The 12576-nt window shown below is 51.0% G+C and overlaps 1 protein-coding gene across 2 annotated transcripts; it reads left to right on the top strand.

Moving 5' to 3' along the window:
* The first annotated feature begins 5163 nt into the window (after nucleotides 1-5163).
* PCDH8 (protocadherin 8) lies at nucleotides 5164-9978 on the top strand. Of its 2 annotated transcripts, none has more exons than XM_037060583.1 (3): nucleotides 5164-7716; nucleotides 8226-8433; nucleotides 8941-9978. In XM_037060583.1, the coding sequence occupies exons 1-3, from the start codon at nucleotides 5371-5373 to the stop codon at nucleotides 9312-9314; spliced, it is 2928 nt and encodes a 975-aa protein (XP_036916478.1). In that variant the 5' UTR covers nucleotides 5164-5370; the 3' UTR covers nucleotides 9315-9978. The 2 variants fall into 2 exon arrangements, with proteins under 2 accessions (XP_036916478.1, XP_036916468.1); XM_037060573.1 differs by having other exon boundaries at nucleotides 5164-8007.
* The last annotated feature ends 2598 nt before the right edge of the window (nucleotides 9979-12576 follow it).

The following is a 12576-nucleotide window of genomic DNA, read 5'->3' as shown; positions in this document are numbered from 1 at the left end:
TTTCCATGTCCTCCATGTCAAATCTTCCCCCAAACTTCTATATTCTGTGGGAGTGTCCAAATACCCAACCAATTCACGCTGATGTCCACCGCGAGTGTCAACCCGCACGGTGTCTCTGCCCCTCCTCTACTGCTGTGATCCACGATCCGGAAGCAAGTAGGAGGGTTTCTAACCATGCTCAGGGGCACAGCGTCTCTGCTGGGGGTGGGGCATCACCATGTACACCTTCCCAATACACATGTGTAGTGACCTTTCCAGCCTGCACGAACTCTGTGCAAGCTGTGTCACGAGTCACGTTAGTTACTTGCCCTTCATGCAGTTTCCATTGTGATTTCAACCTGCCACCTTGGGGTTTCCTCTGATTCCTCCCTTCTCTGCAGAGTGCAGCCTCCCAGGCTGGATGGGGGTTCCCCCCTGCCTAGCAATCTGGCTACACGCCCCTGTTACAATACCACATTAGGGATAGTAATCATACTCCCTTAGGCTCTTCTTGAGAGTAAGAATTTCTCCCTACATGAAGGGTTGCTGTCCATTACATATTTGTATCTGTGTCTACAATTATGATACATAGCTTTTGTGAAAATAAGTGGTTTTAAAAAGTCTACTGAAAACTCTGTTTTGTCATCATCTGATATCAACCAGAGAATAAGGTACCAAACATTTTTATATGGTATGAGAGCATTAAAGTTCCCTGCACCCTCACGTGACCATTTTCTCCTCCTACCTTTGGGATCTCCACACCTACCACTATATCTATTAGCATTTCCCAAAGGTGGGAAAACATTAAAAAGAAATCAGAGGGGCAGCTGCAACTACAGCAAAGAAGCAGTAGAGAAATGTGTTTTTTCTTTCTTTCTGAACAAACCCCTTACCTATAAGATAAAATGTTTTGATTATATGGCCTCCGATGTTTCATCCTTGTGCTTTAAAAGAAAATGATAACTAACGCGTTCATGGCTTCCTAAACACTTGATACAACTGTATCTTACATAGTGCTCAAGACAAACTTACAAAGCACTGTTATTGTTCCCATTTTACAAATGAGAGAACTAAGGTAGGGAGAGGACAGGTAACTTGCCCAGTGTCACACAGCAAATCAGTGGCAATGTTCACGTTTGAACCCAAGCAGGATAATCCCAGAGTGTGCGGTCAACGACTGCGTTTCTTATCAGGGAGAGTGGGTACCCCAGGGCATTCTGACACACAGAACCACAAAAGGACCAGTGGCCCAAGACCTGGGGCCGATCCAGACCCAGTACTGGCATCAACCCGAAATTAATGACTGAACAAAAGTTACCTTCCCCCCAAACTGTTTCATTGTCTAGCTGCTGGGTTTGAATTAGAGCAAGATGGTTGCTCTGTGGTTTGATGTTAAAGTTTAAAAGTTATTATGCCAATATTGACAGCCAAGTAACAGTGGGGTGCATTTTTAAAGAATAAATAAAGTGTTTGAAATGTAGAAAGAGCTTGGTTACATTTATAGAGAGGAAACCCCCACGGTTTAGGAATTCTAAGAGATTTCTACCGTCTACTTTCATTCCACAAGAACGAACTGGGTGGCCCAGAGAAGACGCGTCTGTTCTCTGCTTGGATGGGCACTTGCTGCAGACTTCTCCGGACTGTTTGAACCATGGAGTGGGCCTGTGGGAGAAACACCGATGGGCCCAGAACGTTTCCCTTTTTAAGTTAAAAGGTTAAAAAAACAAAACCTCTCTCCCATTCATCCTTAAGAATTACACTTTCCAGCGAAGTCTAGTTCCTTTTCCTGGCAGATATAATCCTAATTAAAAATAAATTACATGCTGTATAGAACTTGAAATGGAAAAGATAATCCTATTACATATGAGAATGTATCCTGATTTTCTTGCTCGCTAGACTGTGGGAGATATCAGATCAGACCAAGCCCCCTCCCCCCCCCCATTGTCACAGCTTTGAAAACTCTCGGAGAGCCCTAATCCGTCACGTGACGCCCGTGTCCTTCTCGGGGTCTGCACGCGAGTTTCACAATGCGGGCATTAGGCTCGGTAACAGAAACCCAGCTTTGCGGAGCCCGAAACATTTGCATTCCGAGAAAACGCCGGCCATTGTGGGGCTGTGTTTGTCCTCAGGATTTCGAGACAGTAGCAGGCGAAGTTGCCAACACCAAGAGAAAGGGGCCCCTTTGAGCCAGTGTGGGCCTTTGGTATGATAACAAGTCGACTGGAGCGGCTTTTGTGGGGCCGGATCAGCTTCGGGGGAGGGCAAGCTCCCCCCCTAACCCCCCTCCTCTTCTGCCCTCACCTCCCGGGACACTGAGCTTCCCCAGGCAGTGGCTGTAAGCGCTGTTGCGCCGTTTTGAGTCCTGTTTTCAGAATCTGGAGGCTGCAGGCAGCGGGGCCGGCGCTCACCCGGCTCTCGCGCCTTCGCACCTCTAGAGCCGGCAGGGGACGGTTTCGGCGCGCGGGCCGCGGCAGCCGAGCTCGCGGCTCTGCTTCTCCGCTGCCCGCCCCGCGCTCCCTCCTCCCCGGATCCCGCCCGGGGCTCCGCGCCCCGCGTTGCGCAGCGCCACCGCCGTCTCAGGCACTTCCGAGGCGCCGGGGCGTTGGCAGAGGATTAAACGCCGTGGACCTGCTGCTAGCCCCCCCACGCGCCTCCTCTCGCCTCCTGGCTTTTGCTTGCCTTCCCCACCCCTGAAGGCCCTCCCGTCCCTCAAAACATACCTAGTTTATTTGTCTTGAGAATGTGAAAGATGACATGGAAGTGTTTTGAGTAAAAATATTAGGTGGTTCCGATTCTCCCGCCAAGGGAAAAAAAAAAATGAGCAGCGAGCCGCTGAGCTCCCGCGGTCCGGCCCGGAACCGAGAGGCGTGGAGGCGCAGGGGGCTCAGGTGTGGGGTCCCGCTTGCAGCCACTCGTGGTCAGGCTCCTGGCAACTGTCTAGTCATGGGAACTGCATGTAGAAGCCCTTTCTCGGTGACTCCGCTCCCACTGCTCTCTCCCTCCTCCCCCTCCTCTCGGTGTTCTAAGCTCAGCAGCAGCGTGCAGCACAGGCCTGACTCCCGGGGGTCCCTAGTTGCTTTGGGGAAGCCGCTGTCCGACTGCCGAGTTCTGAATCCGTTCGGGTCAGGAAAGACCCAAGAATTTGGGTGAGGAGGAAGGGCCGGACCCTGGGGGCCACAAAGGTCACCAGCAGGCCCCAGGCCAGGTGGAAAAGTTGTGGGGTCCAAAAAGAAGACAGAAAGTTCTTTGGGCTGCTCAGAACCCTCCGAGAAATATCTCTTGGACGCAAGCAGAGACAGAGCTTGCCACTGAATGGCATTAGGGGAGAGGGGAAAAGTGGAAGAGATGCTGAAAACTGGGATCCTCTAGAAGAAATCGCCCTTTCAATGGCCCCGTGGGGCTGCAGTTGCCTAGCCTCGTCGTTTAGTATTCCTATGGCTGCAAGGTAGGGAAGGGAACCGAGAGGCATGACCGCTCAGAGGAAGCTTCCAATTACCCACCGCTTCTCCCAATCTCCTAAAAGCCTTTATTTATTCATGGCGGGGACTACATTTGTTTGCTCCCAAGCAAGCGACTCCTTCATTCTCTGCCACCCTCACGACTCACCCAGCTCTCTGCTCTGTCTCCTTATTCTAGGAAGAATCCTGTGTCTTGGGGGGGGGGGGGGCAGTTGGGACAGGACACATGCCCTCAGGTTTGAGAGACAGGATGCTGAGAGCAGGACTGAAATCAAGATAGAAGAATGTTTACTGAAAGTGGTTTGATTATCAAATCCAACGTCTTTTTAAAAATGTTCTAGCATGTGACTTTAGTTGTTACCTTTCCTCTTTCGAGTACATTTTCATAGCTTGCCCAATAAAGCTCTTCAACAAGAATCAGTAAGAATTCCTCTTGTTCCTGCTCAAAGCCCCATCTCCCTAATCTTCAGAGACACTGGAGGAGGATACCTGCGGGGTCAGCACCATGGCTCACCAGACCCAGAACACACCCAGCCCAGAGCCTGGCAATGCTGAAGCTCAACACTTTCTTAGGCAGATGGTTAAGTTCCCCCAGGTTCGTGCCAGGTTTCAAGGTCATGCTGTGATTTTGTTCTTCTGGAGAAGGATGAGTGTTGCTTCCCAGAGCGACCCTATTAAAACAGAAAGAAAATCCTCTAAATAGGCGGAACAAGGCATCAGGAGGGGAAGTTCTCTAAATGCACTTTAATACGAGCAGGGTATTGTGTGGGATTCAGCGTCCATCACCGTTTAGCCGGAGAGTTATGGCAGTGATTGAGAATGAATAGAGGAACATAATGGATACATGTGGCGTTTGCTTATTATATTCAAGTTAGTCCAACTCCACTGTGGAAACTGTTCAACTTTCTCTTCCTTTAGCTTGTCACAGTGAAATAATACAGACATTGGGGCCTCCAATGGGATCGCCTGCCACGCCATTCTATTTCCACTGCTAACGAGGGCTTCATAAGCCTTTGATACAGTCTGATCTTTGAAACCTTTCCAAATCTCCTCAAGCTTATGCTAAATCCTATTTGGAACTTTTTTCCTTCCCTGCTAGCGCCCAAGGCTTAAGAAAGCCATTTGGACAGTGACATGCATACTAACACATCGCAAGGCTCTTTTCTGAAAGGGAAATGGCAACTCTGATCACCGGGGCTCACGCGAGAAAAACACAATTGCATACACAAATTTGAATAAAATCAGTTTTCCCTTCTTTAGGATCCTTAATCGAGAGGCAATTCAGGGCGCCGTGGGAACCTGGGAGAGAAGGCGAGCATAGCCTCACCGGGCAGAGGAAGTCTTTGGAGGGGGCTGCGAGCGCTTGGAAGCCTCCGAGGTGCACAACGCAGGGACTGGGTGGGGGGTCACGAGCTACGGGGGCGAAATCCCAGCGTGTTTGCTCTTAGATCAAGCAGCTGGTACCGAGAGCCACAATAAACGAAACCTGTGCCAACTCCTCTACACGCAGAAAAGGAAAAGCAAACGGAGTGAAACAAAGGAAAGATTCCCTAATTTTCCTTTCGTTTTCCCCACTAAGCCTTTCTACATTAAAGGGATTGTCAGAGGCTGGCGTAGCAGCGGCGCGAGGAGGAGGTCGCCATTGGCTGCCTGGCTCGGGTGATTTGCATATCGGCTGCTCTAAAAGCAGAGGCGGCGCGCGGCGGCGCAGCACCAGCAAGGAAGAAGGAGGGAAAGGTGCCGGGTGAGGGCGGGTCCGCCAGTGTCCACAAAGCCCGCAGGAGCGGAGGAGCTGCAGCCAGCCAGCCAGACTTCTCCCGCACGGAGCTCGGAAAGAGCGTGCTCCCGAGGCTCCTGGGACTCAAGTCCGGACCTGCAAACCAGAACGGAATCTTTTCTTCAACCTTCTGGAATAGCACTTGGGGCTGGCAGCATGAGTCCAGTAAGGCGCGGGGGTAGCCCCTGCCTTTTACCCTTGCAGCTCTTCAGCCTCTGCTGGGTGCTCTCAGTGGCTCAGAGCAAGACAGTGCGATACAGCACCTTCGAGGAGGACGCCCCCGGCACGGTCATCGGGACCCTGGCTGAGGACCTGCATATGAAAGTGTCCGGAGACACAAGCTTCCGCCTGATGAAGCAATTCAACAGCTCGCTGCTGCGGGTGCGAGAGGGCGACGGGCAGCTGACCGTCGGGGACGTGGGCCTGGACCGCGAGCGGCTCTGCGGCCAGGCCCCACAGTGCGTGCTGGCCTTCGACGTGGTCAGCTTCTCACAGGAGCAGTTCCGGCTGGTGCACGTGGAAGTGGAGGTGAGGGACGTCAACGACCACGCGCCGCGCTTCCCCCGGGCCCAGATCCCCGTGGAGGTGTCCGAGGGTGCGGCCGTGGGCACTCGAATCCCCCTGGAGGTGCCGGTAGACGAGGACGTGGGCGTCAACGGGCTGCAGAGCATTCGCCTGGCAGAGCCTCACAGCCCCTTCCGTGTTGAACTGCAGACGCGCGCAGACGGTGCCCAGTGCGCCGACCTGGTGCTAGTGCAGGAGCTGGACCGCGAGAGTCAGGCCACGTACAGCCTGGAGCTGGTGGCCCAGGACGGAGGCCGCCCGCCGCGCTCCTCTACCGCAGCCCTCAGCGTGCGCGTACTGGACGCCAACGACCACAGCCCGGCCTTCCCGCAGGGCGCCGTGGCAGAGGTGGAGCTGGCAGAGGACGCGCCCGTTGGCTCGCTGCTACTCGACCTGGACGCGGCGGACCCGGACGAGGGTCCCAACGGCGACGTGGTGTTCTCCTTCGGCGCCCGCACCCCACCAGAGGCACGCCGGCTCTTCCGCCTCGACCCCCGCTCGGGACGACTCACCCTCGCCGGACCCGTGGACTACGAACGCCAGGACACATACGAGCTGGACGTGCGGGCGCAGGACCGTGGCCCCGGGCCTCGCGCCGCCACCTGCAAGGTCATCGTGCGCATCCGAGATGTCAATGACAACGCACCGGACATCTCCATCACCCCATTGGCGGCCCCGGGTGCGCCTGCCGCCTCGCCCTTCGCCGCCGCTGCCGCCGCCGCCGCCGCTGCTTTCGGAGGGGCGGACACGACCTCCTCCACCGGGTCAGAGACGCCAGAGGCGGGTGCCATCTCGCTAGTGCCAGAGGGGGCGGCGCGCGAGAGCCTAGTGGCTCTGGTCAGCACCTCGGACAGGGACTCAGGCCCCAATGGGCAAGTGCGCTGCGCCCTCTACGGGCACGAGCACTTCCGGCTACAGCCTGCCTACGCGGGCAGCTACCTGGTGGTGACGGCGGCATCCTTGGACCGCGAGCGCATAGCTGAGTACAACCTCACTCTGGTAGCCGAGGACCGCGGCTCGCCCCCACTACGCACCGTGAGGCCCTACACGGTGCGCGTGGGTGACGAGAACGACAACGCGCCTCTCTTCACGCAGCGGGTCTACGAGGTGTCGGTGCGCGAGAACAACCCTCCTGGCGCCTACTTGGCCACGGTGGCCGCCCGGGACCCGGACCTGGGCCGTAATGGTCAGGTCACCTACCGGCTGCTGGAGGCCGAGGTGGGCCGCGCTGGGGGCGCTGTGTCCACCTATGTCTCAGTGGACCCGGCTACCGGAGCCATCTACGCTCTGCGCAGCTTCGACTATGAGGCCCTGCGCCAGTTCGACGTGCGCATCCATGCGAGCGACGGAGGCTCCCCTCAGCTCTCCAGCAGCGCACTGGTGCAAGTGCGGGTACTGGACCAGAACGACCATGCGCCGGTCCTGGTGCACCCGGCGCCAGCCAACGGCTCCCTGGAAGTGGCAGTCCCTGGGCGCACTGCAAGGGACTCGGCCGTGGCGCAAGTGCAGGCCCGGGACGCAGACGATGGTGCTAACGGAGAGCTGGCATTCGACCTCCTACAGCAGGAGCCTCGAGAAACCTTCTCCATCAACCGCCGCACGGGGGAGATCGTGCTCACTGGAGATCTCTCGCAGGAGCCGCCGGGCCGCCTGTTTCAGGCGCTGCTGGTAGTATCCGACGGCGGCAGTCCCCCGCTCTCCACCACTGCCACAGTCAGTTTCGTGGTGACAGCAGGAGACGGGCTTGGGCAAGTGGCGCCCGACAGTGCCGGGGATCCGGAGCGCTCTCGCCCGCCGGGCTCGCGGCTCGCGGCGTCAGGGCCGGCGCTGCAATGGGATACGCCGTTGATCGTCATAATCGTGCTGGCTGGGAGCTGCACACTGCTACTGGCCGCCATCATCGCCATCGCCACCACCTGCAATCGCCGCAAGAAGGAGGTGCGCAAAGGGGGGCCCCGCCGGGAAGAGCGGCCCGGGGCGGCGGGCGGCGGCGCCTCGGCTCCTGGCTCCCCGGAGGAGGCCGCCCGGGGAGCCGGGCCCAGGCCCAACATGTTCGACGTGCTCACCTTCCCTGGCAGCGGCAAAGCGCCCTTTGGCAGCCCCGCGGCCGACGCGCCCCCTCCCGCGGTCGCGGCGGCCGAAGTGCCGGGCTCCGAGGGCGGCAGCGCCACCGGGGAAAGCTCCTGTCACTTCGAGGGGCAGCAGCGGCTCCGCGGCGCTCACGCCGAGGTGAGGCCTTCATTCCGCTGGGTGCCCCCCTCCGTGCTCCGCGGACAGACTGGGGGAAGACACTGGAAGGGTATGGGTGGGCGGGCGCAACAGATACTTAACCTCTTGCACTTGTTTTGTTTTGTTTTGTTTTGTTTTGTTTTGTTCTGTTTCTTGTCCAACCCTCACCCCCTCCCGCTCACGCCCCGTCCCGCGTTTCTCCCGATTCCCTGCTGCAGCCCTACGGTGCCTCTCCCGGCTTCGGAAAGGAGCCGGCGCCCCCCGTGGCGGTCTGGAAAGGACACTCTTTCAACACCATCTCGGGCCGAGAAGCGGAGAAGTTCAGCGGCAAAGATAGTGGCAAAGGGGACAGTGATTTCAATGACAGCGACTCCGACATCAGCGGGGATGCTCTGAAAAAGGATCTCATCAACCACATGCAGAGTGGTGAGGACTCTTCTTTCCTGCCAAGTTCAACGTTCCTCCCCTTTGGCCATTTCTTTCTTTTTCTTCAATCTCCGTTCCCAATCCCACTCCCTCTTCCCCACTTTTTTCCGTCCTGAAGTTACGAATCCGGCAGACCTCACCCAGTGAATTTTAAAACAAGAGGTTGGAGCAGCTCCACCACTTGAATTAAGCACAGCCGCATACTGGGAGGCAGGGGTGAGGCCAGGGGAAAAAATGCTTTTTCTGTGTATTTATTCCTTCCTTCCTTCCTTCCTTCCTTTCCTTTCCTTTCCTTTCTCTTTTTTTCTTTCCAGCGAAAGAAGCTATGCCAACTTGGAGTTAGGTGGCTTTACAGGAAGCAATATTCCTTTCAAATCTTGAGTCACTGGCGTTCATCTTCATACAGGTTTTTCTTTTCAGCCACCATGACCCTTTCTGACGTTCTGAAAATGGAGGTGTACCAATCTCAGTAATAACTGTGCTATCTTTCTTTCTCTTTTATGTTAGGACTGTGGGCGTGCACGGCTGAGTGTAAGATTCTGGGCCACTCCGACCGCTGCTGGAGCCCGTCGTGTGGAGCGCCCAGCACACATCCCTCAACTCACCCCCCAGCCCAGATGTCAACCTTCTGTAAGAGCACGTCGCTGCCTCGAGATCCTCTGCGCAGAGACAATTACTACCAGGCCCAGCTGCCAAAGACGGTGGGGCTGCAGAGCGTCTATGAGAAAGTGCTGCACAGAGACTATGACAGGACAGTCACTCTGCTCTCCCCTCCTCGTCCAGGGAGGCTCCCAGACTTGCAGGAGATCGGGGTACCCCTCTATCAGTCCCCTCCTGGCAGGTACCTCTCCCCAAAGAAGGAAGCCAATGAAAATGTGTAACCCCTACTGCATGTCTACACACATACACAGGTCACTCTGAGAAGCCCCTAAGTTATTGACCGGTTTCAGTGTTGTATATGTAAATATGCAAGATGTGCCTTAAAATGAAGCTGTTGGAAGCTATTTCCAATCACATTGGTACTGTTTGGTATTTGCAAACAAAAATGTAGTTAATGTAATTTTTATGAAATGTGTGCTGTATTTAATTTTTCTTATCATGCTATTGACTTTAATTTCACTTGCAGCTTGCCATTTTCTTAGTGTTTTTAACCTGTACATTGTGTAATGTAATGTTTGTATATAATGAAATTTTTTATATTTTTATAAAATAAAAGCTAAAGTGGAAGTTATTGCCAAAGGAAATGTCTGTAAGACAAAAAAACAAAACATGTTGGAATTAATGGAAATTTGTCTTTTTACCTAAAACAACCTAGTGTTTGAGAAGTTTTTGCCTTGCCAAGTATAACTTGTATATCTTGAGTCTGTGGTAGATTTGAAGTTCAATGTTATTTAATTGCATTTGGTTTTCTGTAAACCATGTCACTTATAAGCACAGTAATAAAAGATTGGTCATGTGTTTGAAGAATCTGCTAATTTCTTTTCATGAAGTTGCCTACTACAGTCAGACATTCACAAGCAGTTTGAATACCAGAATTAAACCTTGGAAGGGCTAGTTATTTGACCACTATTAATGTTCACAGAAATACCGAATTTGTGGGATTCAAGTGTCAGAAAACCTCATCAAACTATTAAAAATACGTGTTGATTTTGAAAAACATGTGCATCTCCATAAACATTAGAAACTCTATGAATTCCTGCCCTCAATTATTCACTCAACAGGTATTTATGGAGCATATATCACAAAGTCAAGGAAAGCTGTTAGAGCTGTTCTTTACTAATTAAACATCTGTTGAGATTTTACTAACATGGTAATTCCTAGGAGCTGGGGTTCAAGGTTAAGAGGACATAGTCACAAGGAGTTCTTAGCATATCAGGAATGTTAATATCAAAAAAGATCCTCAAATTTATGGGTGAAATGACATGATGCTTGGAATTCGCTTTCAAAATTTGTTATATAAAATAAGATTGGTAAATATTTATTACTGTCAATGCTAGTATGGGTATGTGTGCCGGGGGAGGGTAATTATACCAATCTATTTGTATGTTTGTGTTTGAAAATGTACCTAATGGAAAGTTTTGAAGACCTATGCCTTATACTCTATGCATTCATTTCATTTAAAATTAAAATGATAATAAGCGTTAACATTTACTGAACAAGCTTTTACATGAGTGAAGCTCCTTACAAAAGCACTCTCCGTGAATTATCTCATTTAGTCCTCAATCTATCTCCTTGAGATGAGAGCTATCATTATCTCCGTTTCACAGATTTTTTAAAAATGGGGCACAGTGGAGTTAGGTAAAATGCCCAAATTCACACAACTAATAAGTGGATAAGTGGCCAGGATGAAAATCAAACATATTATTCAAGGCAAGAAAATAAAATGAGGGGGAAAAGGAAACATCATAATAGTGTTAACAATAAAAACATTAAAAAATGGAGCGACAAAAGTTCTTTGTTTTTTGGGTTTTTTACTTGAAAGAAACAAAATGTTTAGGTGGAAAAGTCCCAATGCATTGCCTTTACTGCCTGATTATTGTTTAGCCCTTTACACTTATGAAGTGCCTATGTTTTTTTATTACCAATTATAGAGTGTGCGGCACTGTAATGAATAAAGAAGTGCTCAAAGCTGCCCATTGAAGTCATAATTGAAACCAGTGGTGGTGCCTTCAAGCTGAACAGCAGGGTGGGCACACACAAGTGCTTCTCCACCCCTGGCCTGTGCAAAGTTCTGCAGTTTCTACAGGCAACTGAGCTGAACCTGTACCTGACAAGCTCATACAGCCCAGAACCCACATTCTGAAAGAAAGAACTCACATTCTGAAAGAAAACATTGGATGTGGCCAGATTATCAGACAGTTCCAACAGCATGATAACCAGGTGCTAGAGAAGTAGACCTCCTATTCTAATAGCTAAAGCTTTATTCCTGAGCAATCCCAAGAATGCAGAGCAGAAGAATAAATAATCCAGATGGGAGTAAAAGACAGAAAACTACTTGAACAACAATTAAGTTTTTTAAAGTCATATTTATTTTAAAAAAGAAGAAATAATCCCACACTACAGTCTAAAAGCATCCAGTCTTTGAAGGAAGGTGTTTGCTTGCTTTTTTTCTCCAAAAGTAAAATAATGTCACTGTCATTATTTTATTTTGTACTGTGCAAACTATTTCATTATTCCAAAAATTTGGCTTGCAAAGCCTCTGCAACCTCTTTGTCAGAATTTTCCCTTACACATATGACTATTAAAGACCCTATTTTTGCTTGAATTTAAAAAATATCAAACACAATTCAGTCCTTAAAATTATTTTTTAAAAATAAAAGAGGGAGTGGGACTCTTCTGGGGGTCAGCAGCAGGAATCCTCAGAGAAACGGGGACTGTATAAAAAAGGCTTCCTGTTTTCCTCCAAAAATGTTTATTCTCAAGCACATTTTTAGAGAAAACACGTTTTATTAAATTAAATGAGATAATACATATGCAGCATGCCTAGGGCAATGCCTGACCTATAGCAAAACCCACTGCGTTCTGTCTCCCCCTTTCCTTACGTCCCTTTGGAGCCAGTGTGCACCACAACTGCCAATGCAGCCCTGCCCCCTGGGGGAAAGAAACAGACTCAAGATGTCTGGCCTTGTTCTGACACTGGCTTAATCTCTTCACTTCTTCCACTTTCACTCGTGTACAGTCAACAATTTACAAAGAAGTATTTTAAAGTAAACCGCACAGGCACACTCACCAGCCTTAGACAATTGTGATGGTACCGCCAATACCTCTGGAGATAGAGACCAACAACCCTTGGGTACCTTGGCTGTGAGCACTGGGACCTGGGAAAACCCTTGGGGAAGCAAGAGGTCACTTTGAAGGAGAAAGCTAAAGCTAGGCTTTACCTTTTCACATTTTTATGTCTGGCCTCATTGACTTGGGTGTTCTTTGCTTCCTATAATACAGTATCTATCAAAGAAACCACTTCAAAAACTTAAAATGTAAGTGGTTTCGACATCTATTGAAAATGCATTCTAAGATAGAGCAAAAACAGATGCATGTCTCCAAATACAAATATATACCCACATGGAGAAAAAATATGTATATAAAATATATAGAGAATCAGGATAAATTCTATGGCATAATTAGCTGAATATCTGGCTTATC

The sequence above is a fragment of the Sturnira hondurensis genome, unplaced genomic scaffold, assembly GCF_014824575.4.
Source record: "Sturnira hondurensis isolate 20B ecotype Veracruz unplaced genomic scaffold, ASM1482457v3 Scaffold0001074, whole genome shotgun sequence".
Taxonomy (NCBI): domain Eukaryota; kingdom Metazoa; phylum Chordata; class Mammalia; order Chiroptera; family Phyllostomidae; genus Sturnira; species Sturnira hondurensis.
Note: the sequence above shows the minus strand (reverse complement) of the source record. Positions and strands in the feature narration are given on the sequence as shown.